This window comes from Protomyctophum bolini (assembly GCF_963924005.1).
Source record: "Protomyctophum bolini genome assembly, chromosome: 9".
In the NCBI taxonomy this organism is placed as follows: domain Eukaryota; kingdom Metazoa; phylum Chordata; class Actinopteri; order Myctophiformes; family Myctophidae; genus Protomyctophum; species Protomyctophum bolini.
This window is the reverse complement of record NC_137870.1, coordinates 40,756,642-40,783,682: the sequence shown is the minus strand read 5'-3', so window position 1 is coordinate 40,783,682 and position 27,041 is coordinate 40,756,642. Positions and strand designations below refer to the sequence as shown.

Below are 27,041 nucleotides of genomic sequence, written 5' to 3'. Positions count from 1 at the left end.
AATGAACAGATTAAAGGCCCCGCAAGTGGCGCCTGGAGGCTCCAGATGCTTCCGTACACCCAAATGGACCAAAAAGGCTGGCCAAAATATGTTCTATGATGCGAGTCAGCTATGACGTAATTAAGATGGTGTAACTCTTATGAAATTAATGTTAACCCTAGAACACTGATCACCCGGACGTTTATATTTTTGCAATTGTGATAGTGTTGCTGATGTCTGAGGTGGGGACTTTCAGTACCTTCGTGATGCTCAGTGACATCATCGATGGATGGTATAGGTTTGTTTCCCTGCCCACATCCCCCTGGTATTTTCTACAGGCAGGTGATACCGGGTGAAACTGATGATGATATAATTTTCGTTTTTTAAATAGTACCTCAAGTTGTATTTCTGTACTTCAATATATTTTGGTGAGAAATATTGTTTTATGGAATATTTTACATTGGGTAAACTATGATTTAGTGCAACACTCTCTCTCTCGCTCTCTCTCTGCTTGTGTTTTGTAGACAACAGCGCCACTTTAGCACCTGCTGGTACCCTAAACATAGGGACAGCCATAGGGATAGACATATGAACATGTGGACATAGGCAGGGACAGACATTGCTGGTCCTTGGAGTGGCTGCTTCCACTCGAAAATATGTTTAGTGTTCTAGGGTTAAATATTTCAAAAAGTACATGCTGGAAAAAACAATAGTGGCGGTATTTCTGTGGCAGTGCGCAAACAAAATGTAGTGCACGCACACACACACACACACACACACACACACACACACACACACACACACACACACACACACACACACACACACACACACACACACACACACACACACACACACACACACACACACACACACACACACACACACACACAGGGTATCTCTCCATACTGTACATTAAAAAGTAATTTTATTTATAGACACTTAGACAGGCTGGCGTTATCTTTTCTTCGCAAGAGAAATATCCTTTTACATTAAGAAATATCCTTTTACAGTAAGAAATATCCTTTTTACAGAGTAAGAGACTTACTGTTTAATCTTGACCTCGGCTTTACAGTATATAGCCACAGGAGAATGAATGTAATGCTCTGGCTCTATGCGCGCACAAGATAAGAGGACTGCAGTAACTAAATAACGGCTTCCGTCTCCAGCAAAAAGCATCTCGAGCACAGCAAAAGATGAGTAGCTATGCATAGTAATTTTCCATCATATAGCCTTCAAATAAAATATGGCTCTAGTCTGTGCAACACATATGGCTCGGATGCACCTTTAGGTCAGTTCCCGTCAAAAGATTACAAATGTGGTACGACTGGAGACCTATTCCAGCGGGACGTGTCACAATTTGCTCGCATTTTTTAAAGCCTCGTGTTGTGGGTTGAAAGTGCAATTACCTCCAGCAGGAACTGATTAGACCCGATCGAAAATAGTCACACACGTCGTGTATAATGAGCCAATCAATAATATTATGGATCTGGTCGGTGCTTTGAAGACAACACGCTCAACTTTTCAGCGTTGAACAAGGTTCCAACACTGACGTATTGTTAAATAGATTTCCACGCAGGGCAATGTGGCTTAATTGTATTTCCAACTGTTAATTAACTTGTAATGTTGGCTTTTTTTTGTTGTTGTTTAGATGTCTTTGAAATTGCTTTTTAGAAATGTCAAATGAATGTTAATTGCTTACGGTTGCAAGAAAGAGCTGTTGCAAGTGCTTCCCAGGTTTCTACTTTTATGTGCAGATATATTGAATTCTGTGTTTTATGGTCTTTATTTTTTATTTTTTACAGGCGTTGAGCTTCAGCTGAGGATGGCAGGAGATTCTCAAATCCTAATGGACCACGACATGGAGATAGGCGTCACACCGGGACAGGTAAACTACACAGTTCTCAATTGCTTTGGACAGATGGAGACATTATATTAGACAGTTTGGAAGCAGTCTTCCTTTTGGGAGAAGCACTATAGCGGGTGAAGATGCTTCGACAGAACAAACATTGGCGTCATACCCGAGACCTTTTGCTAATTCCTTCTCTCTAATGACGAGGGAGAGCTTTCGAGAAAACAGAGGGATAATGAAGTAGATAAAGTGCATATTACGTTAAATCAATTTGTTTACAAGGAGGAAATGAAAGCATGTAGAGAGAGAGTGAATGAGTGTGTGCGTGCGTAGGTGCGCGCGTGCGTGAGATCATGCTGAGGAGAAAGAAACTGCAATCAAAGAGATCTAGCCTTTGTAGATTAATTGCAGAGCAGAACTTCAAGAGAGGCAATATTACTGAAGATACCGACCGGTAGACAGGAGGAAGGACTGGAGGGTTGCGCAGCCACAACCACTCTCACGACTCCCAATTATACTGCAATATAAGCGATTATTTGTCTCGATTCCCGCAAGACGATTTGTTAGGAAACACATATTTGAGTGGAAACAACGCTCTATGATGACCAGTGCCACTTGCACTGGGACAACTAATGAATGTGCTAATGAAAGCATGCTCCTCAGGAACCACAGTGACCAACAGTAAGGGCTCATATAGCGGCGATTTGGAAAATACTGACTGATCTTGTCATTTATTATATTCAAATACAAGATGTTTGAAAAGTGGAACTACTTCAAAATGTCTCTGCTTTCCACGAGTACTGTTGACAGCAGCTGGAGGCCCCTGGCGTTTAGTCAACACAATTGTCATCGGGTCAGTAATTGCCGTACAGGTCAATAAGTATTGTCTTCCCAGTCCTCATTATCAAACCTCTCACTACCGCTACTGTCTATACATTGATCCATTCACATCAATATCCGGCACATTTGATACATGCAGCACCCTGCCGATGTACTTGTACACAGGGTAACTGTGGGAAAGGTATACACAGTAGGCATCTCAAAGTAACTCATCCACCTCAAGTCAATGGCGGTGACGTATTTCATTATCTGGTTTCGATACACACCGATATTACACCACCTTGGTTTTGTCCTTTCCCCATGCACTGAACTGAGAGCCAACGTGTGTGGGTGTCTTTGTTTAAGTGCCTGGGAGTTAGTTACTCAATACAAAAGCCAACGGGATACGGCTCTCTCTCTGTCTAAATGCAGCCAGCATGACTCAGGAGAGAGAGATGGATCACAGGTGTATGATTAGCACCCAGGGCCGCAGAGGGCACAGAACATGTCCTCTTGTCTCGGCGCAAACACCACATTTCAATTAACAGCAGTGACTGACTGGGGATGATGGAGTGTCATCGTCCTGCGAGTGTCCTTGGCATGCCTGAAGGGTATATACACTGTACACTGCACTGTCCAAATGCGTGTCTGTCGGGAGGAATTCTGTGCATTCTCTTCTGTAGCAGTAATAATGTCGCTTCATGCGTCAGTCTATGCCCCTAAAATGTCCCTCGTTTAACATTAGAGTGAGTGCCCGCGTGCTGTGCCATGAGGGCAGCATATGTGAGTGTTGGCAATGGCATATGTCTGTTTTTTTATTTTTTGTTTTTTTTTGGGGGGGGGGGCCTGCCATAGCCTCCCGCAGGGGACGAGGGGGGATGGGAACACATGGGGGGGGACAGTGAGTGAGAGAGAGGCAGGGCACAGCTGTGGAGATTGATCGCTGGGCTGGAGTCCGGCCAAGCACAGATGAAGACCTGTGTGTCCTTGTGTTCTTCCTGTCTCTCTTGCTCTCTCCCTCCCTCCCTCCCTCCCTCCCTCCACCTCTCTCTCCCTCTCCCTCTCTCTCTCTCACTCACTCACTCTCTGCCTCTCTCTTTGCTTCAATCTCGTTCTTTCTCCTTGGCTGTGCCCCCCCCCCCTTTCCTCGAGATCGAGCAAAGTGCTGCTCTTCTCCTGCTGCCTTCCTCTCCTCTCCTCCCTCCAATAATGTCATTGTGGTGTATAGTGCAGAGCACTGACTTTATCAGAGCCCCCTGGTTTTATTAGATCCTATAGCAGTGCGGTCCACTCACTTCCACTACAGCAGAGGGAGAAAGATCTGATGCATCTCGCTCTGTATTTATGGCCACTATAATGGTATAAAAAACCGGCTGTGCCCTGCAGACCATTTTGTTTCAGGCACGGAGGAATTTTTTAATCACGGATTGGTATCAGACGATGGGTTTTGTAATGGTCCTCCATGGGAATAAATCAAGTTCATGGATCCATGTACGTACAGTTCATTTCAGGCAAAGCAAAAAGTGAACAGAACTGTATAGTTTTGCTTCTCTGTGACAGAAGTGATAACACATTATTTCCAAGGTTGTAGTTCATCGTTTGAAAATGTATTGCAGGCCTGGCTGGTGCACATACAGTATAACTATATTCAAACCTTCCGCACTGGAATCGTTCCAGTCTCCATTTTAACCGTGGTTTACCTAGAAACGCCTGTCCCTTCATGTTTATACATGTGTGTATACACATGGGAGCTATGCCCAGTACAACCACACTTTTCCGCTGCTGCACTGATCAATTGGAGGTTAAGAGCCTTTCTCTCACAGAGAGGCACTTTGAGCGTATAGCTGCTCAAGGAGAGGAGCGGGGCATTACTCATTCACTTTGACTGCTTGGGTCCTTTTACAGACTCAAAGTTATATAGGGTAAGACAGGAGCATGTGTTCATGGTAATTTCAAGGAAGGGAATGATGATGATGCTGAAGTCCCGACTGCTGTAAAATGCGCCGCTCACAATGAGTAGTACAAGGATTTTGTATTCCTCTGCCATTTATCTTTCTTTCTTGTGCACGTCTTTCTCCATTACCATGTATTATGCTTGGCTTTCTCTCTCCAAGCCTCCGTCTCATTTCCCCCTCTCCTCATCTATCTGTATAGCTCTCTTCCTCTCATTTTGTCTCTCCTCATCTATCTCTATGTCTCTCTGCCTCTTATTTAATCTGCACCTCATCCGTCTCTCTCTCTCTCTCTCTCTCTCTCTCTCTCTCTCTCTGCAGGTGAAAAAGCTTCCCAAGCACTTACGGGAGGCTCAGATCTCGACGGAGCGCACCCACCTGATTTCCGACCCGGTCAAGAAGCCGCGGCAGCGATACGTGCAGAAGGACGGCAAGTGCAACGTCCACCACGGCAACGTCCAGGAGCGGTACCGCTACTTCAGCGACCTCTTCACCACGCTGGTGGACCTGCGCTGGCGCTTCAGCCTGTTCATCTTCACGCTGGTCTACGTGGTCAACTGGCTGTTCTTCGGCCTGCTCTGGTGGCTGATCGCGCTCATCCGCGGCGACCTGTGGCACGGCGACGAGAAGGACTGGACGCCCTGCGTGGAGAACCTCAACAGCTTCGTGTCGGCCTTCCTGTTCTCCATCGAGACGGAGACCACCATCGGCTACGGCTACCGCGTCATCACCGAGAAGTGCCCCGAGGGCATCATCCTGCTGCTGATCCAGGCCATCCTGGGCTCCATCGTCAACGCCATGATGGTGGGCTGCATGTTCGTCAAGATCTCGCAGCCCAAGAACCGCGCCGAGACGCTCATGTTCTCGCACAAGGCCGTCATCTCCGTGCGGGACAACAAGATGTGCCTGATGTTCCGCGTCGGGGACCTCCGGAACTCGCACATCGTGGAGGCGTCGATCCGCGCCAAGCTGATCCGCTCGCAGCAGACCAAGGAGGGGGAGTTCATCCCCCTCAACCAGACGGACCTCAACATCGGCTTCGACACGGGCGACGACCGCCTGTTCCTGGTGTCGCCGCTCATCATCTCGCACGAGATCAACGAGAAGAGCCCGTTCTGGGAGATGTCGCAGGCCCAGGTGGAGAAGGAGGAGTTTGAGATCGTCGTCATCCTCGAGGGCATGGTGGAGGCCACAGGTACGAAAAGGGATGGCGGGTGTTGGTGGTAGTGTTGAAATACGGTACCCACGGGAGGGTGTAGATTGATGACCAGATGAAGGGAGCGAGTAGATTGATGGATTAATGAACGGTTTCTCCTGGCTTGAGGAAGAAAAGGCAGGGTGACAATAAAGATGGATGGACAGATGGACCATCCGTCCGTCTGTCTGAAAGAAGCTTCTTGGAGGGGGGGGGGGGCTTAGACAAGGGGAGAAATATCAATAGATGGATGGGTGGGTGGGTCACCGGATGAATCAATGGAGAGAGAGGAAAAGAGAAATAGGCATGTAAGGATGTTAAAGGGAATGAAGAATTAGGGAGAAATAGAAAGGGAATGGGAAGTTATAGATTAATCCAGGCCTTTATGGATCTCATGGGGTTTAGAGAACACTCCACTGTCTGTAGTCTGCACAATTCTGAGTGCAGTCGGACAACACACGAATAGATTGAGACCAGTAATAGCTTGAGAACATTTAATTTATAAAATGCCAAATACACAAGTGTGAATATCATATTTGATCATCTTGGCATCTATGGGCTCTGCTTAACAGACAACCCTTTTCATATCAAGGCCTGTTATGTTATTGTATTTTGGCATTTGAGCCACGGACCTGCACCATTTGGTGAGATTTACAGCCTCGCACATCCCAAAACTAAAGAATATGTTGCTATTGTTGGATACGATTTTTTCCCACAATTCCATGCTGTATTGATGTGGTACCATTTAGGAGAGATAACAGGAAAATGTTGATCAAAATAACAATTATTCTACATTCTCTAATTGTGAAGTGTAGACTTCTAAATTATTAAGTAGGCCTAATGAAGATGTTTAAGTCTTGAGAGTGTAAAATGAATCCAAATAGACCCCTGTGGGCAGAGATGGGGAAAGTACTGCACATGCTTTACTTACTTACTGAATTACTTAAAAGTACAGGCTGTAACTTCTGTAACAACTGTAACTTCAACAAAAATAAGTTGAAGGCTATTAAATGCAATAGATCCCCACCCAACCCTCATCTTATAACTGGCCGCCAGGATTGGTTTCAAAACTGTGATGTGAAGAAGTACCAGCATTATGAGTATGACTGATGTCAATATACAGTATATACACATAGACCTGAGGTGGAAAGCCTGGTGACGTGATGTTAACATAGAGACCTACCCCATCATATTCAGATATACTGTATACAGGAGACAAATGTATTCCTAATAATATGTCATTTTCACAGTTGTTTACTTTTAGCAATATAGCTGGCAAAACTGCAAATCTCACACCCACAGTATGCGCACACACACACACACACACACACACACACACACACACACACACACACACACACACACACACACACACACACACACACACACACACACACACACACACACACACACACACACACACACACACACACACACACACACACACACACACACACACACGACGTCTTACACAAATAGAATAATTACCCAAATTACAATTTGTGCATTCTTTGCATATGATTTCTCAATTCATTATCAGTTAATTAGGATTCATTATGATAATTAGTTGCACAAAAACTACCACTTCAAAGTTCAGAACAAACAGACTAATCTGTGGTTTCCGGGGATTGGCTGATCTGCTGAGGCAGTAAATTAAATCAAAATAGGCTATCACAGTCACACTCACAGATACTGTGTGTGTGTGTGTGTGTGTGTGTGTGTGCGCAGGTGGTGGGCGCTATGCATCTGTGTGTCTTAAAGTTGGGACTCAGTCTGTCTGCCAGGGACAGCTTTGAGAAAATTGATCATTTGTGGAACGTCTCGTCTTATAGCTCATAATTCCACTTTAATACCCGGCGAGGCGACGACCAGACATTTCTGCTGCAGCACATCGCATAGGCATCCCCCCTGATAGGCATAGCCATACTGTAGCTGCAGGCAGCGTCAACATCACAGTATAATATAACTCCCTTTCCGTACTTGTACTTCGTTACTTCCCATCTCATCTCTCTAACTCCATCTAATAAGAGTCCATGTGGTTACCAACTCTTCATCATCTAGCTGAGGACCACCTGGAACCCCATCAATGGCCACTGGTTGAAAACCACTGATCTATAACAAACCCCCCCCCCCCCCAAGGGACACTGAACCCTTAGGGAAAGAGCCTAGTGGTGGTGCTGGGGCGGTGTTGGGAGCACTTAGGGAAAGAGCCTAGTGGTGGTGCTGGGGCGGTGTTGTGAGCACTTAGGGAAAGAGCCTAGTGGTGGTGCTGGGGTGGTGTTGGGAGCACTTAGGGAAAGAGCCTATAGTGGTGGTGCTGGGGTGGCAGTGGTGGTGGGAGCAAAGAAAGCACATACAAGTTTACAACATGACAACAGGAGGAAGTGCAATGAATCAGGTGAGCTTAAGTAGACTGACAATTGATCAGCTGCTTGACACGTCACACATAGACGTCTCGCATAGTGCTGCACATGCATATTTATACGAACCTCTCGAGTGTATGCTGCCTACGCAAGCTACACATCGTTTGGCCAGGGGCCTGCCTGGGGGGGAACAATAGTAAAACCTTAAAGCTTAAATCTTTTCCCATTTCCACTTTCAACCACATGAAACATACACTGTATAGCTTCTGCACATGTCATAATAGGCAGACATTCTGTGAAAGATTTGGCAGTAGATCTACTAGCTCGCTGTGAGCTTGTAGATGAGCTATTTTCAGCCAAGCGATTTTGTGTAGAGGGAAAAAGTATAGGGGGCCATTGATATACCCCCATGGGACCCCAGCCAACAACGTACAGGGTTTAAGTGGTTAACTATAATATAGCGACTTATAAAAAACAACCATAATCTTTTATTTCTAGATCATAGGCAACTACGGTATATATTGGGGAGAAAGAGAAACTGCAAAAGCAGACAGCCCGCAACACTCCAAATTAGATGACAGGTCTTATAGGTGCAAGGCTCATAGAATAGCCATCACACAAGAAATGTCCTTTTCACATGGTTTATTTATACCTCTGACGAACAATGGATGTGTTTTTCGGACGAAAAGCGTCCGTTGTCCCTCAGAGGTAAATAGGACATTTCTTGTGTGCTGGGCCATTCCTTCACTCCTGACTATATTGAGCGGTATACAAGCATGGCAAATATCCCATGTGATCCTGTCACGTAAATTATGACACGTCAGATGGTTTGACTGAAAGGGCAGGTCTGTGTTGCAACTTGTTTCAACTTGTTTCTATGTGCTGCAGCCCACGTTTCCTCTGTTGCTACATCAGGGCTTGTCTCTTTGAAAGTGTTTATTCCCAAATGAACAAACTTTATCTACCCACACTACTGGTGTGTTTAGTACAAGCAGTGATGAAGACTTGCTTCAAGGCTGTTTCAAGTGCTATCCTTGTGCATAACCCTAAAGATTATGTTTTTCCGTTTTTCAGAATGTCATTTTGTTTTAAAAACCCTTCCAAGACTGTAATTAAACCTTGGAAGTAAAATACGCAGTGGCTTTTTTATTCTGTATACCAGAGTGTGTGTACGACACACTCCCAAATACCCTACGGCATCCACGGGATTCTTAAATTGATCGCATTCATGAGATCCCCAGATAGTGTTCCATTAGCCTCGAAAAGCTTGGAGAAATCCTGTTGGAATATTGATCCTCGTATTTATCACTTTAATGTAGGGGATAAATACACGTTTACTGCACGATGCAGCCTGGCTAATTACATATTGTTATTGCTGTCCTGACATGTTTTTCATGAGGAGCGTTGGCTCCAGGTCAGGTAAATATATATACAGTACGCAATACGTGTCATTTACTGGCCCAGGGCCTCTTTTTTAAATACAATGCATTATACATGTACCTCGTTTACTTCATGCAGACCACCACCATTCTATTACGATATATTCATTAACATGATTACTGGCTTTTAGCGCCCATTCGACTTCAATTGCCCTATTTTTATATACAAAAAGCATAAACTAAACCACTCACCGAGTCTCCCCCCCCCACCCCCCCTACCTAATGCAATGTGGCACAGCCTTTCATGCGTCTGAAGCTTTCTGCTCTATTTCTCTTAGTGTTTTATTCATTTTATTTATATATTTTAGGCTCCCTCCCCATGCAGCACCAGTATAGTCATCGTAGCTGCTTTGTGCTCACACCGTTGGACACTTGACTCAGGCATTAAATCGCATCGCCTTCCGCCTCGCCAGCAGGGCCCGCATGCGGTGGTGGGCTTGTGTGGGCTGTCTCTGTGGTGGTGTGTACGGGGCTCGTGGGGGGGGGGGGGGGGGCTTGTGGGGGTGCCTGGGGATTAAAACGAGGCTGCTGGCACGTCACAACCGCTGACCGCTGAGTGGTGAACAAATGCGTTCTTCTTCTGTCTCTTCCACACTTCCTGTTGGCCTGTTGTCATTATCTTTAAAGAGACGTATGGATCCAATCACAGAGGGTTTGTCTCCAAGGAATTAAAAGGAGATTGGGGGAGGGTGGGGGAGTAGGATGGGGGGGGGGGTTCCAGGCTATGAGCAGCCCTCAGGCCTGGGGAATTGTAAGCTTTCACCTATTTCACACGAGATGATTTTAATCACTGAGAAAGCAAGTCAATAACTTTGAGAGGAAATATGGCCCCCACTCTTTTGCTAATGACATTGATTTTATGGGACTTTGTGTAAATTACAAGCAAGTACCACATTTGACACACCGGCTTGAAATATACAGTATACGTCAAGGCAGCGTGTTATCGACCCGCGGAGAAGAGGGCCCAGGGGAACGGCTTCACGGGGGTTTGGCCTGCCTGAAGCCTCGCCTAGTGAAGTCTGCAGTAAAATGGTGGCATATTTGAGTGGCATTAGTCAAAGCTAAGGACCGCTCGCCTTGATCACAGGTCACAGACAACATCCAAAAAAAGCAATTGTGTGAGTGTGTTCTATTTCTGTTTCCGTAAAAAAAAAAATCAGGTAGCTTATCGTTTAGACTCAGTCCAATTGATCTTATGCACACCACGGCCATGTTGCCAGCAAGGTGGTAACTAGGTGCAATTTCCCATTGACAGCCCATTCATCCAAACAGAAAATAAAAGTCCTAGCTGATTGTATTACACAACGTCAAACTCGCCAGCCGTACGAAAAGCTTGAATCTATATCTGCAAAGTGTTTGTTTTATAAAAATCCACCGTAGACATGTTATGAGCTACTTCCTGTCACGAAATTCCTTGCAGATGATTATTTTTATCGATAAAGCAACCTAATGGGCCTACATCCATTTTTTTCTTGTCTTGTACTGACAAGCAGGCAGTGCAGTTCTCAGCATAACCCAGTGAGTCAGTTTAGGAACATTCACCACCAGTGACGCTGGTTTCTTACACACCCGTAGCACTTCTGAGCCGGCAAGTAAAAATAAGATGATGACTTATCACGCCATCCCTTTTCCTTCACACTAATAGAGAGGAAATGAATAACATTGTAGGCAGTGCAGTGCTGCATGCACACACAGTACAGGGATTCCCAATTCCCTTCGCCCACACATGGACTAAATGGCTTTTAAAACAAAAGAAAGAAAGGAAGGAAGTTCTGGCGTAGTATGAGATTCTATCAATGTACTATCAAGTTCTCTATTAACCATTTAGACCTGACGTCGAAATAAATAAAAAAGTCTTCTGAAAGAATATATATTCAAAGATTTGTGCCACATTTTCACGATTTTTCAAAAATAGCAGACCTACAAGGTCGTAGTGAGCCACTCGGTGGCACGCTATGAGCTTGTAGATCTGCTATTTTTCAATAGCTAAAGTATAACATAATGCTTAGTCCGGAATTAAAAATACTTTCTGACTGATTCTGTTACGGTTGATGAATATAGAACACCAAAATGTCAATATGTCAACAGATCATGACTAAAATCCCATCTAAATAATTAGAGGTTAATAGAGGTTAATATAAAACACTGTTGTTCATCACAAATAGGCTACCGTACTGTGGATCATTAATACGTCTGCTATATGTTGCATACTGAGTATATCAACCTTCTACAGCCCAAGGGATAGTAATTTGTGCATGTGTGTGTGTTTTTTTCCTTATCCTTTTTAATTCAATGTTTCAGCTAGTTTAGTGATGTGCTTCTTGACAGAAATGTGGCCATTATGTACCATAATTTCCTGTGTGTATTCAGACTGCGAGTGCGGTGCAGCATTGAACCTCAGTGTTTTATGGTGTCAGCTGAATTCATTGCCAGCACAGCTGTCAAGAAATAGCCATGGGAACCCTAGCCTTGATGTGCTGGCTGGCTTGCAGGTCATCACTTGTCTTTTTTATTTTATTTAAAAATCCCAATGGAATTTTCCTTATAGCCATGTCGACTTTCAGGGTTAAGAGGGCCACACATTCTGTTATACGTGGGTGTGTGGTTGGTTATGTTATTCAGCTGCTCTGGATGGCTAATTAATGCAAAGAGGTGATGAGCTCTCCCACACGTTCACTCTTCAACCCTGATGGCTCTGAAAAAGTGACTAGAAACGGGGGGAGAAGAGGGGAGGGGAAGGGGTGGGTGAAGGTAATCTTGGGTCATTGTTGTCATCGCTGTTCTGAATTGCAAACGTCTAGCTAGCACTTAGAAATGTCCTGGCTATACTGCGAAAACATATAATATATGTTTCCTCTTGGTTCAGACTGAGGAAATCATTATATTATAATGATTTCCTCAGTCTGAACCAAGAGGACTTTAAAATTGTTCAGGCAAATTAAGGACCCCGCAGGTGAGAGAGAGAGAGGAAGCAGTGACCCTCACTGTGTACATTGTGCTATACATACTATAAATTCTGTTGCACATTAATATACAATGCAACTTGATGAAGCTTTCAAAGCTCATTCAAAGCTGGACGATCGAATGCGCTATAAAAGCGCAATTGCCATTAATCAACGGCAATGGCGTTAGTATAAAAATTAGGCTTCAATTGACATTAATCAAGTATTAATTGCCTATGGGGTTGCCTTGCCTACCAGTGTGGCTACTGGCTGCAGCTTTGATGGCTTCATATAGATTAGTTTGACAGTTGTGTTGTGTGTGTGTCAACTAAATGTGTTGTGTTTGTTTACACATTGTCTTTGCTAATAATGTGTTGGATACATGTTAACGTGTATTTTAAGATAAACTCTTGTTTTGGGAAGAAAAAAAATGAATTAACAAACTCGTTCCTATTACGTGCGTGGCGACCCCCTGTACTAAGCCTGAGGACAGTCTAGGTGTCTAGGAGTCATGGGTCCCCTATCGAAGACCCATATGCTACAGTGTATATTACCAACGTTAACTACAGTGCAGTCTGTTTACAGTGCATCGCAGGCTGTCAGTGTTGTTGCCAACATAGAGTATGAAGATAGCAGGTGTGAGGTAGTATTCTCTCGGTCTGGTTTCAATGGCTTACATTTCTAAGAAGTGTTTAAAGATAAAATAAGAGATTGTTTAATGACATTTCCCTGGCCTGTACCCATCTCTCAAAAGCAGGATTAATGGTATAGCCTACCAAGTATAGAATTTAGCAGACATATACAGCACATGATAACAATGTCTGTATGAGATTTTGTGGCCCACATATTATAGATACTAAGATACTCATTTGAGAAAAGCCAGTTTTCTGTCAATAATTCCCAGTCGGATGAAGGAAAACACTTGAGACGTCCAGGGCACGTAGAGTACGTTGCTGTATGTATACTGACGCGATGACGTGATGATGGTGTTGACCAATCAAGAGATAACGTGCATGTTACAACCATGACGGCTCTCCCCTATACTATAAGTGAAGTCTCCTCTGTGTGCCTTCAGTTTGTGGTCATAATTATTAATCTTCATGTCTTTATGAATTATGTTACACTCAGGTATCACATAGGGCAAAATACCCTTAGCTGTATGTGCTTCTGACACGTAATTCATGACATACGTACGGTAGTAGTAATTTGTATTTTTGAGAAAATGCATTTTATACATTGACATGTTTTCCTTTCTTGTCCTGCACCACAAGATGCCCAACCCACACAGTCTTACAAGACACTCACAACATTTACATACAAGATACAAATGGAATACATAAACATATTGATTGTAGACTAGAGGCTGTGAGTTATTGCCTACATGTCTTCTCTGGGTGCGAACCTAACTCTACCCTAACCTAAACATAACGGCAAGCACGGGAGCAGCCAGGGGGTCTATTCTTAGTATGCATCCCTTCTCTATGAATAATCCTAAAACTAAAATGTCCTTAGTGAACAGCCAACTTTAACATTCAGATATCCAAAACAAATCTGGATTCTAATCCTGGATCATTGTATACAGTGGACAGTGAAAAACTACATTTAACTCATCCTCCACAACTTCCAGGTCACGAAGAACTACACATTCATGGAATCATGAAATTCACATTTCGCATTTAATTATGTTCAACTACACCAGATTTCCAACTGAATATGTGGAAGCTTCTTGGAAAAAAGAACACTCCCAGAATGATGATGTGACAGACCAAGGACATTTTGATCCTCTTGCTGCTTTTGATTTCTGTTCCCCTTCATTAAAATGATACAAAGTTTAGGCCTACATATATCCCAGTAGAATAGAATTGCGATTTCTCACCCAGACTAATGGCTTTCGGAAAGCTAGATGTAATATTAACAGCGCTAGTCTCCAGGGACTAACTCCATTTATCCCAGCAGATGCATGCAAAGCACATTTGATTCAACCACTGAAGAGAAAAAATATATACTTCTTTCTTTTTCTTTCTTTATTCTTTCTTTCTTTCTTTCTTTCTTTCTTCTAAAGATCCATTGATTTAGTATACAGGTGCGGTGTTGATTACTGTGAGCATCATCCCAGTCAGTAGAATAATTATTTCTAATCAATATTATGGCCTCAAGGGTAATGGCTTGTATAGGTATTTACCAACGAATGCACAGGATGTAATCTAGCCATCCCTTGCGCTTTTTAGGAGGAGTGCCATTGGAGAGGAGAGTGAAGTGTGAGAGTGGGATAGAGAGAGAGAGAGAGGGTCAAGTGTGTGTGTGTGTGTGTGTGTGTGTGTGTGTGTGTGTGTTTAATTATTATCTGAGGGACCTTGCATCACAGATGTTGTGTATACATAGACCCCCGGCACCTCCAGATGGCTCAACAGACATTTCCAACATCCTGGATTCACCCCGGTCTACAAGACAGACATTATTCACATTCAACTACACTATCCTGATAGAGCACTTTTTGGCCCACCCATCTGCCCACAAGCCATACTATATAGGCGGTCAGATGGGTGGCCCACATGTGCATTCAGAGCATGTCATTATCAATCAATTGATTGTGTCCCGGGCTTTAATCAAGTGGAACCAACATGGTATACTTAATACTAGTTCCTAGGACCTAAACAATATACATTAGTATCACAATGAAAACTACATTTTTAAGGTTTTCAAGAAAAGAATAATAGTGCCGTTTTTGTATTCATTTATCAGGAGTAAAAAAAGGAGGAAAGGCCTTTATTTAACTGCCAACATGTTTCGACCTCGGAAGGTCTTCATCTGGGAGACATTTTTAAGACATTCCGTAGATCACTTTTTTACTCATGTCCAAATTATCATTTTTCAACGGTGTGCTATAGACTCTAGACTCTAGAGCACCGTTATGCGGACCGGCGCCCGTTGGTTATTTCACAACTCTGCTGTGCTGTCGTCCTCCTCCCACTCTGCTCCCCTCTCGTTGCTGTGTTACCTACTGCGTAGCAGCTGTGTGAACCGTAGATATTTTAAAAAGATAGACGCCTCATTGGCCGCTGCAGTTTGTTGAGCCATGTGTGTCGACAGGAGGGCAGAAGAATTTACTTGGCAAGCTTCTGCTTGGCAAAGCGGAAGCTTGCCAAGCAGAAGCTTGCTTGCTTCCGCTATGTTTCACAGTTCACGAGGAATCTCGGGAAAGCTTTGCCCCCTCTCGAGAACACACGCCCCCAGAGCCGGATGAGGCGTCTAGCTTTATATGTCTATGGTGTGAACCTGCTGTCTGAGAATACGCCCAGCAGCCCATTGGCTCATTTACTCATGTGACGTGACCAATGAGAGTTTAATAGCGCTTTCAGTGTTGCTAAGATATACAAGCCGCCCCACACCCACAAACATCTATTCACCACAACAAACTTTTGAAAGCATGGCGACAATACTGGCTCAGAAGTCAGAACACGAGTTGGCATACTTTTTTTTTAATTGCCCTATCCATTCAGCTCAAATAACATTATGTAATGAATATAATTTATAATAATATACTAATATCAGCTAGTCGTTGACTGCCAGTCAACTTCTGTGTTTTAGTAGATACCGCACGTCAGTAATGATCCCCTTCCAGAACCACAACAACCTCAACAACAGTGTCAACAGTGTTCCGTCACGCATTCTGACGAGTGTTGCTACATTTTGCTCTCCATCCAACCGCATGCAAATGAGTATTCTTAATCTTAATTTGTTTAGTGTTTACTTTGAAAATGGTTTCACTTGTTTCCAAAAAAACATGAATCTGGGCACTGCACTCCCTGTGGAACACGTGTGTCGAATTTAAAGTAGGTGGGGTGAACGGTTCTCGAGTTACAGATGCACACACACACACACACACACACACACAAACAGAGACTTGGTACATTTATAGTTAGATATTAATAGAAATCACAGAGAGGAAACACTGAAGCAAAAAAAGACATGGTTGGCCGAAAGTAGGTACTGCATCTCGAGCTGCATTTGGGCCAATCACATGAACGCGCCGAGCAATACACAAGTTACACAACAACAACAACAACAGCCGTGCTCGTTCATGACTCACTTGCGCACACACGGTACTCATTCATGTGTTTGGCCCAAACGGATCCCAGAATGCAGTCTGTTCCGTTCCCGGAAGAAGGGGTGAAATCGCCTCATGCGCTGAGGTGAGCAACTCAATGCAAGTGGATGGGAGGAGAAACCTGGTGACGTCCCTATTATATATATATAACTCTGTGGTTTGTAGATCTGCTGTTTTTGCCAAATGTTTGCCCCCAGGTTAAGGATGCAAGGGTTCATGTAGGCCTAAAATAAATCTATATTTAATAATGCATACAAAAGGAGTCGTCATGGCCGTAGCTCAACCGTCTGGGCACCGTAGGCTGCTGAGCCAGCCTGACGGCGTGCCGCGGGTTCGACTCCCGATCCCGACGGCCTTTGCCGCATATCTTCCTCGCCCCCCCATGAGCCCAGTGTCCATGACATCATGGAGTCCATGGATGGACACGTTGAAATACTGAAATATCTAAAAACACATACCGTATTACCCACATACAAACCGCAGGAAAGTGTTTCTTATCTCCGAAACATCATTAAAATAAAATCATTTGCAATGAGTTGCAATGAGTTGCATTGGTGTGGTTGACCTTAAAACAGGTTTAAGGAGTCCCAGACCGGTGTGGTTTGGGCTTTAGATGCCAGCCCTATCTTTTCCTGTTTCTGTCTCAACTATTGCGACTACTGCTCCGGGTGATTATTGACAGGCTGGCTTTTAAAGTAAAAGAAAATCCATGGTGGTAGTAGTGAGAAAGCATGCTTGGACTGACAATTTGTGAGAGAGAGACCGGCCTATTGTGGAGACAAGTTGAACATATATTTCCACTTGCTCATTGCCGATTCTGACTGAAGAATTTCTCTGTTTGTTGTTGTTGAGACAAGAGTTAAACCATGATTGTAAATTATTTAACGATGTTCTCTCTCTCTCTCTCTGTCTCCCCTCCCTTTCCATTTGTCTCATTGTGGTGGATATGTGTGCACCGGTATTGTGTTTGCTTGACTGCGTGGTTGTGTTCTGTATGCATGTTGGGTATGTCCATTTATACGCCTGTGGGTATATGTTCTGTATGTTTCGTATTATGCCTGTGGGGTATGTGTGGACTGTGGGTTATGTATGGATGCTATGCATGTCTGTTTCCGTTCTATGTGCACGTGTATGTGTGTATGTGTGTGCGTGTGTGTGTGTGTGTGTGTGTGTGTGTGTGTGTGTGTGTGTGCGTGTGCCTATGCGTGCGTGCGGTGCATCCATGTCCGTCCGCGTCAACAGGGATGACGTGCCAGGCGCGGAGCTCCTACCTGGACAAGGAGGTGCTGTGGGGCTGGCGCTTCACGCCGGTCCTCTCGCTGGAGAAGGGCTTCTACGAGGTGGACTACAACAGCTTCCACGACATCTACGAGACCAACACGCCCTCCTGCAGCGCCAAGGAGCTGGCCATCAAGCTGCGGGAGGGCCCGCTGCTGCCCCAGCTGTCCCTGCTCTCCCCCGAGGTGGTCAAAAAGCCCCCCCACGCCCTGGACCAGGCCCCCCTCCACACCACCACGGGGGACCCTCTGAGCACCACCGGGAGGGAGAACAACGACGACGGGGAGCCGCCGTGCTGCCTCGACAGAGGGGAGACCAACGGCTCGGCCGCCGCGCTGGAGCAGCTGCAGCCGCTGACGGACAGACTGACTGATTGACAATTAAGAGGTCGCAACAAGCTCCGGATTTCCGCCCCAAATCGCAGGAGGGACTGACGCAGTGGACACAACACAGAGGCCTGTCATGGAACGCTCGGTGCGTGGTTATACCGCTGGTTAGATCGGGGGACAAACGTACGCCACCGCGATGGCAATGTAGCGCACGGAGGAAAGAGAACGAGAAATTGGGTTTTCTTTTGTTTTTTGCTATAACAAAAGAATTGCTCTGAATTGTTTTGGCCATATCAAAGTGACAGGAATTGTGTACTGGTACAGTACACAGCAGAATTCTGAATGTTAACTTGAACTGAGAATCCACATTATACAATGGATGGATATAGTTCCTTGATCATGATTGGCTGAGTTGCGTTGAAAGTTGCTTTATAAACACATAAGTGTGACCGCATGTATCAGTATTACTGCACCAAACGAATTGTTTGACAACGTCAGATTATGTTGTTTATATTGATTGCTTAACAAGAAAGGTTTTTGATTACATGTTAGACAAGAAATGGACCCTGCAGTTGCTCAATATAGTTTACAGCCACTAGTTTAAACGCAGTGCTGTTATAGGGGATAGCGTCCGTCTAGTCTGTACAGTCGGGGACAACTTTCTTCATATTAATCATTCTTGAAATGTCTTGAAATTGTTATTAAAGGGCCGTTTTGATTGGGATATACATATGATTTCCATGTTGCCATATGATATGGTAACCGTTATCAAAACGACAAGAAACACAAGGCCATGTTTTACAGTTATTTCAGTGGGTTTTAGCACTCCGTTCAATTGCCCATAGTCGTTACAAAAAATCACTGTAAACCACGGCCTTTTTGGGTCTTGTTGCTTCATTTAACAAACAGGATTTTGCTGTGTATGTTCTTTGGTTTGGGTTTGGGATTGAGACAGAAAACGTTACAATCTCTCCCATTTTTTTTAATGGTGGGGTGGTGTGATTCTGCATTGTGGCATGCACTGGTAGTAACCACAGCTAACCACTCTCCATGACAGGCCTCAACATGATGCCTAAATGAGTCAGTCGATGGCCAGCTTGTCCCCTCCAACGCCCCTTCCAACCCCCACAGCCTCTACTCCAACCCATGCAATACAACCCCTTCTAGAGTGTCAATCTATAGTATATAGATTGGTTTTGTAGACACAAGTACACACAGAAGAACGCAGGCATTACGGTATATCTATTAAGTACACTTAAAGGTGGATCAGATTGTCTTTTTTTTAAAATATATAACCACAACGACCACATATCGCTGTAATGGGCTCATATTACAGTAGTATGGCTGTTGTGTTGTCGGGCAGAAACCTCACATGTCCAAAGTTTTTTTACTCAAAAGTATAGCAAAAACAGCAGATCTATATACGTGAACGTTTCGAGATTGTATAGATCGGGCTGTGTTTTGCTATAAAATAAATAAAACAACAAACAAAGGTTAAAGGTAGAGTCAGTGATTTCACTTAATTCAAATATCACTTATTTTTTTGTTTTGTTGTGATAATCCTTTCTACTATAGAGTGTGCTGACCATATAAGGAGTTCCTCCCTGTCCCCAGTTAACCCCTGGGGGTCAAAAAACCTTAGGTTTCGTTTTTGTTCTCTATCCTGATAGGATGAAAGCTTGGGTCCCACAGCCAAAAACGAAACCTAAGGGTTTTTGACTGAAATCACTGACACCCCCTTTAAAATATGGAGATTTACGTGCCGGTTTCTGCCCGACGGCAAAAAAAAACGGTATACATGATGGGTGAGTACCACAGGCGTATTATGGATACTCCACCATCGTCTTCTTATAGCGTGTTGACTCAGCTTCATTTGAGTCGTAAATGTTATGTTCTCGTCTCTCGGCTAAAGTGTTCTGCAGCAGCAGCAGCAGCAGCTACCTGGATCTCTAATCTTATTAATCACAGGTTTTTAAAGATATGTGAGATTGGAATTGCCCCTTTCCATGTCAGTGGATTATTACACTGGATTACGCTATTACACTGGGGTTGGAAATCTCTCCAGCTGGAGGTAATAAGATGTGCAGGCTCGCTTTGCAGTATAGTATCATGAAGATAGGATAGGGATATTGTTCTTCTAACCGTATACATCACATTATTTTTTACTGGGTAATAGCACAATGCAGTTTTATTTTCTCCGACAAAATCAAACCGTGTGCTTTATACTGTCATGTTGTATGCATCTAGCAGTCACCGACAAACCACACGCCTTGATGAAGAGGAACCAGGCAGTAGCCGCAGTACCTCATTACAATTATGTAACATTAGCCACTAGCCAAAGGTGTATAAAGGCTGCAACATAATGCACTAAGTATGAGTCATTTTAATGAACTATACTTTGGCAGGTAATGAAACTGTGTTTTTCTTCTCATTCTACTGTATTCTCAAGCTCCATTGCTAAGAAATGAAACTGACTGCTTCAACACTATTTGTCACTGTGGCACAGCTGAGTAGAAGGATATACTATTATACTTCCATGCAATTAATGCACATTCATGAAAGCACAATTTCTGTAACACGTGACTGCGCAATGACCCCCCCCACCGCCCACCGGTTGATGCATGCTGGTCCCGGACAAAAGATGCTATTCAAAAGTAGTTTCAAATATTTATATTAAATATTTACTCTCAACTACTATTTGAGATGTGCTTCGTTTTTTATTCACCAGGCACATGGATATGTCAAACGCTCCTATAGGCTAAATCAGACACAACTATATTTATGTTTTTGTTTCAAATATGTGAGGCATTCAACTGTGATTAATTTGTTCCTTTGTTTTTTGGCCCCGATATGTGCATGGAAGAAGAAACCAATGATAATGATATGTCATGAGTCTACCCTCGATCCACTGTGAAGTTTGTCGAATTCTTTTGGATTATTTCTGACGGCTACACCTTCGTTTTTCTCTTGTTCCTGCTTTCAAACACACTGCGGGATCAATCAAAAACACGTCCCTTATCTCTGGCAGTGGTGTTTTTAATTTCATGTGCTGTAGTGTTACAGCACTACAGTATTGGGCGCCCCCCAATCTCATGGGGGGGCCCCAATCTCACGGGGGGTCCCAGAAAACCTACCGTATTTTATACTCTTCTTTCGAGGGACGCAGCGTGCATGTATATACCCTTGCGGACTGCGAACCCCAACCCTCCTCATGTCCCTTAGCCTATATAGCTTGTTTAATACAATACAGGGTATTTTCTAGGCATGCAAATTGTAAGTGGACGGTTTCTATGGATGTATCACCACACAATATGTTAATAGCCATATCATTCGCTGAAATAAAATCAATTCTTGAGACTAAGTTCAACCCATGCCCCCGCCCCCCAATTTAATGTTACATTTCTACAAACGTTGTCCAATTAATGTATCTATTACACTGTGACATTGTAGTATCATGTTTATGCTAAATGGCATAAATGTACCATTGTCTTTTAGAGAGAGAATGAGATCAACTCCCATTGCTGGAATGTCATGTTTTCTGTGTTCTCAAGGGAATAAACATACTATGGCCAAAAAAAGAACAACAACAGTATGCTCTGGTTAGATCATACAAATGTGTGTGTGTGTGTGTGTGTGTGTGTGTGTGTGTGTGTGTGTGTGTGTGTGTGTGTGTGTGTGTGTCTGTCTGTCTGCACACGTGTGTGTGCACTTGCGCATGCGTAGGCCTGTCACACTTATTACATAATCGCCTAATCGCAATTATTTTGCATAATGATCATAATCGCGTCCATGGTGAAATACATTTTCAAACATTTTCCAAGTACAGCGGATCTACAAGCTCACAACGCGCCACCATGCAATATGTTGTGAGCTTGTAGATCTGCTATTTATTTCCATAATTTTTTAATTGTTTGAAAGTATAAATTATTAATTATGTCAGTAATTTATTTATATTTAAGTCATTTGTTATATCTGCCCATGTGCAATTTTTGTAGTCAAGGTTATTATAGTTAACTAAATATAACTGATAATGATAATTATTATCAAAATAACAAAAACTAGATTTATTTATTTTTATTCCTGAGGAAAAGAAACTAGACTTTACAAAAGATTGATAACTGTAATGGTTTTGAGTATACTATTAACCAAACTATTTTTGGCTATTTTTCTGACCTCCTTCAATGTTGCCCCTCACAAATCTATTATAATTCAAATACAAATGAAACTACAGTATAACTATAAGACTTTTCAAAATTATACATTGCAGCAAACTGCATTAAAACACGAATGAAAACTAAATTGGTGAAATTGCAAACAACAAGTCAAAACGGAATTTAAAAAAAACTAGATAAAGTGCCCCTCGGGGCACAGGTCTCCCCCAGGGCAGGTCAGGTTGTGGCCTCCTGGTGGCGCTAGAACAGGCCAATGTGAAAAGGGTGGGATATATTCCTCAGCCTAGTAGGAAAGTCTGTGAAAGATTTCACGTAAATTGCACACTCACTCGTTCATGATTTGAGAGCCAATGTTAGTCAATTAGGATGGAATCTGAAATATGGGACAGATCCATCTTGAACACATGACATAGAGATAGTGTGTAACGCTTTGTGGGATTTTTGGACAGAATCTGGGAGGAGTAATATCAAAACATGTGTTTTTCAAAGGTCGGCCTCCTCGTGGCGCTATAACAGGCCGTTTTGGAAGATTTGGGGCAGAGGTTCAATAATCAAATTATTGTGTAAAAGGACACCTCACTGAGAGCAAAGAGACATGCTCTTCCATGTCTGAAGACAGAACATGCAGAAGAAATGCATTAAAATGCTTTGCTCTCAAAGTTAAATTAACATCCAAGATTATGCCGTGTACTGCATGGTAAATGGATTATCTGTGTTTATAATTAGAAAGCAAGACTCAAACAACCATATGTAATTAGTGCGGAACAATCTTGTCTTCCACTGAAGCTCTGGGCGAAAAACCTGCTCCACAGAGTCCACACTGGTAGAAAAATAACAGTTATTTGTTGTTTTTTTAAGAAACTGTCTGTCCCAATCACACCTTTGTTTGATTTTATAATGCACAGGAAGGGTTAATGAGTAGATTTGCATTGGTTTACAATGACCCCTATTTTATACTTTATACTTTATTGATAGGTTAAAAGTAGTCTGACAGGAAATGAGGCGAGAGATGGGGGGGGGGGGGGGGGGGGGGGCGAGGAAGATATGCGGCAAAGGCCGTCGGGATCGGGAGTCGAACCCGCGGCACGCCGTCAGGCTGGCTCAGCAGCCTACGGTGCCCAGACGGTTGAGCTATACGGCCATGACGACTCCTTTTGTATGCATTATTAAATATAGATTTATTTCAGGCCTACATGAACCCTTGCATCCTTAACCTGGGGGCAAACATTTGGCAAAAACAGCAGATCTACAAACCACAGAGTTATATATATAATAGGGACGTCACCAGGTTTCTCCTCCCATCCACTTGCATTGAGTTGCTAACCTCAGCGCATGAGGCGATTTCACCCCTTCTTCCGGGGAATGGAACAGACTGCATTCTGGGATGCGTTTGGGCCAAACGCATGAATGAGTATACCGTGTGTGCGCAAGTGAGTCATGAACGAGCACGGCTGTTGTTGTTGTTGTGTAACTTGTGTATTGCTCGGCGCGTTCATGTGATTGGCCCAAATGCAGCTCGAGATGCAGTACCTACTTTCGGCCACCATGTATTTTTTTGCTTCAGTGTTTCCTCTCTGTGATTTCTATTAATATCTAACTATAAATGTACCAAGTCTCTGTGTGTGTGTGTGTGTGTGTGTGTGTGTGTGTGTGTGTGTGTGTGTGTGTGTACATCTGTAACTCGAGAACCGTTCACCCCACCTACTTTAAATTCGACACAACACGTGTTCCACAGGGAGTGCAGTGCCCGGTGGCGAGTCTCTGCCCGGGGACCAGATTCATGTTTTTTTTGGGAAACAAGTGAAACCATTTTCAAAGTATAAACACTAAACAAATTAAGATTAAGAATACTCATTTGGCATGCGGTTGGATGGAGAGCAAAAATGGAAAAAACCTTGCTTGGTTTCAACATAACCAAAATAACTGCCATCAGCTCATTCTTTTTTCCAGCAAATCCTTTACGAGCTGAACAGTGCATGGCTGCCATTGGGGTGTTCCACAACAACATTTATACGGTTTTGAGGGGATTAGTGGCAGTGCAGCAGGTTCTGAGCAGGAATAGATAGTATAACATTATTCTGTGGATGAACATCCACATAAATGCGCCGCACTCAAGTCAATAACACCTCTCCCACATACTCAACAACATGCATCAACACATGTACGCACGCGCACGCACACACGCACACACATTAGGAAAGCTAGCCGTCACAGCTACGTATGCAACTATACAGAGATGCGGTCCCAGAAGTCACCAACGTAATCTTATTTATTCAGCCCCCACAAAGTACACCGGTCACACACCAAACTGGAACATGGTGTTTCATTTGGTGGCCAAGCAGCATGCTGTAGTCAGATATCCACAGAATCATGGCAATTTTCCCTCAAGGCTATTCTCGTCACAGCCTATTATATTTGGTGTCTGCAGGCTGTCACAGTGGGCTGACGGTGCCCTGATTCAGCTTTGAATAATGTAAAGATGATGACTATAATGGACGCATTGAAATAGGTGCGCACATGCAGGCAGGTGTGCGGGGGTGTGTGTGCAAATGAACAGTGAGTGAGAAGAAAAGAGAGATCCAAGGTTAATCCTTCATCAAACACACACACACCTAACGGATCTGCCTAGTACGAAACACGCACGCACGCACACTCGTGCGCGCGTGCACACACACGCACAAAATAAACTAGAATATAAAACAGTACAGTATACAGTAAGTGCACCCCGTGGATGCAGAGGTCATTGTTTTATTGTGTCCCTTAACTATATAAACTGTTTTACACTTAATCTCTGAAACACACACCTTTCTGTGAGGACATGAAACAAAGGCGAAGAGAGAAGAGCTGATGAACTGCCCAACAACCAAGTAAAGCTACTGTTCTTATCCATGGCTAGCTAATACTCTCTACATCCCCATTTAATAATGCATGTTTGTGACAAAAGAGGGAAGCACATAAGGCCATTAACAACCGTGTAGCCAGGATGTAACCTTATAGTAATAAAAGGATTACAATCTTATAGTTTAAGCGAAGAATTTCAGTGAGTGTTTGCTACACGTACAAGCGCATTTGGTGAACCTCTCTCCCGTTACTCTGTTTTCCCCTTCTCTCTCATTCTCACTGACAGGCCGACTGCAAAACAACAGAAGCAAGGTACAGAGAGAAACAGTGCGAGTACTGTTATTATAAGGTTGCATTGGATTGCATTTGCATACAAGCATTCTTGTTCCTGTAACTCTAATGCACCATAAGCACCATGCCAACTTTGTGCGTCGTTCAGACTGAAAAGAAGCTGGCAATTCTCCCTGGTTTTAATTTAAGTGCAAGCTAATTCAAGGGGATCAATCAGCATTAACCAAAGCTAAAACATTTGCAACTGAATACAGGCCGGGTTCCTATACACATTCTATTTTAAAATCACGTACTTTTCCAGACCCACATTTCCGGAATTCTCTGTAGATTTGTCACACCGTATTTGACATTTGAGTACAAATAAGCTAGATGCTTATGTAACAAAATTACACATTTTATTACACCTTTAAGACTGTCATTGCCGACTATACTCGTCAATTCATTATTGATTACGTTTGATTGTGCACTTCACCACCGTATGAATGGCTCTAGATTACCAGGCGACCAACACAACCAGAAATGAACAGGGAGTGAAAAGTCTGCCTCCATGCATCCGCCTCAATGTAAACAGATTTACTAAAAAATCTACTGGTGCTAGATCCCGCGAGAGCTGGGACAGAGAAAAACTTGTGTGGGATTGTGCTTGGCTAGCTGATTTTTAGAGAAGTTGGATTATATCAGTGAGTCTCAATTCACGGTTCCATCCCATGTTTGTCAAAGAAGCACTTCACCCAACCTTATCTTCATTAGGGTTGTCCCGATCGCATCGGGTGATCGGAAATCGGGGGCCGCCGATCATGTCATTTTCAAATCGGACCCGGGAGCCAAAAAACGGGACATCCCTAGTATCAATATTAATGTGTCACTGAATTCTGAATAGAGTTCAGAAAGGCAGTTGCAGTGCAAAGAAGGTAAAAGATAACAAAACTGTTTCGATCCACCGTGAGATCTTCATCAGGAGTCATATCTATACAGGTCATGTAGATATGACTCCTGATGCTCCACAGCGAATCGAAACGATTACCGCCTCTGGAGTGCCGTCTCTACCTTTCTGAACTTAAGCCTTATAGTCCAGCACTTAACTTTAGTCCAGCATCCACAGTCCATCCATATGCATATAGTCATGTACTGAAGCTACATTTACAATAAAAATCACACACGTGTGAACTGAGTGGTGCAATTCACCCCCCCCCCCCCCCTTCTCTCTCTCTCTCTCTCTCTCTCTCATTGTCATGTCATTAGAGACACAGCACTACCCCTCTCTCTGTTTCTGGCGCCCCCTACTGCTATTAATAAGTCACATACTCGTGCTCATTCAGGTACACAAACATTGCTGGTTGTAGGAGTGGTTGCACCACTCAAAAACAGACAGTAGGCTATATTGAAATATGCATCAACAGACGTCCAATTATTCATTTGGAAAACATTTTCCCACAAGACCCAAGGATTTCTCTGTCTCCACTGTCTCCTATAGCAGCTGC

General features: G+C 43.6%; 1 protein-coding gene across 1 annotated transcript; it reads left to right on the top strand.

Moving 5' to 3' along the window:
- Positions 1-1,788: 1,788 nt before the first annotated feature.
- Positions 1,789-18,304, top strand: kcnj5 (potassium inwardly rectifying channel subfamily J member 5; the record flags this gene model as incomplete). Its single annotated transcript, XM_080771815.1, has 3 exons — positions 1,789-1,867; positions 4,924-5,797; positions 17,892-18,304. Exons 1-3 carry the CDS (start codon positions 1,805-1,807, stop codon positions 18,302-18,304), a joined length of 1,350 nt encoding a protein of 449 aa, XP_080627941.1. The 5' UTR covers positions 1,789-1,804.
- Positions 18,305-27,041: the final 8,737 nt, after the last annotated feature.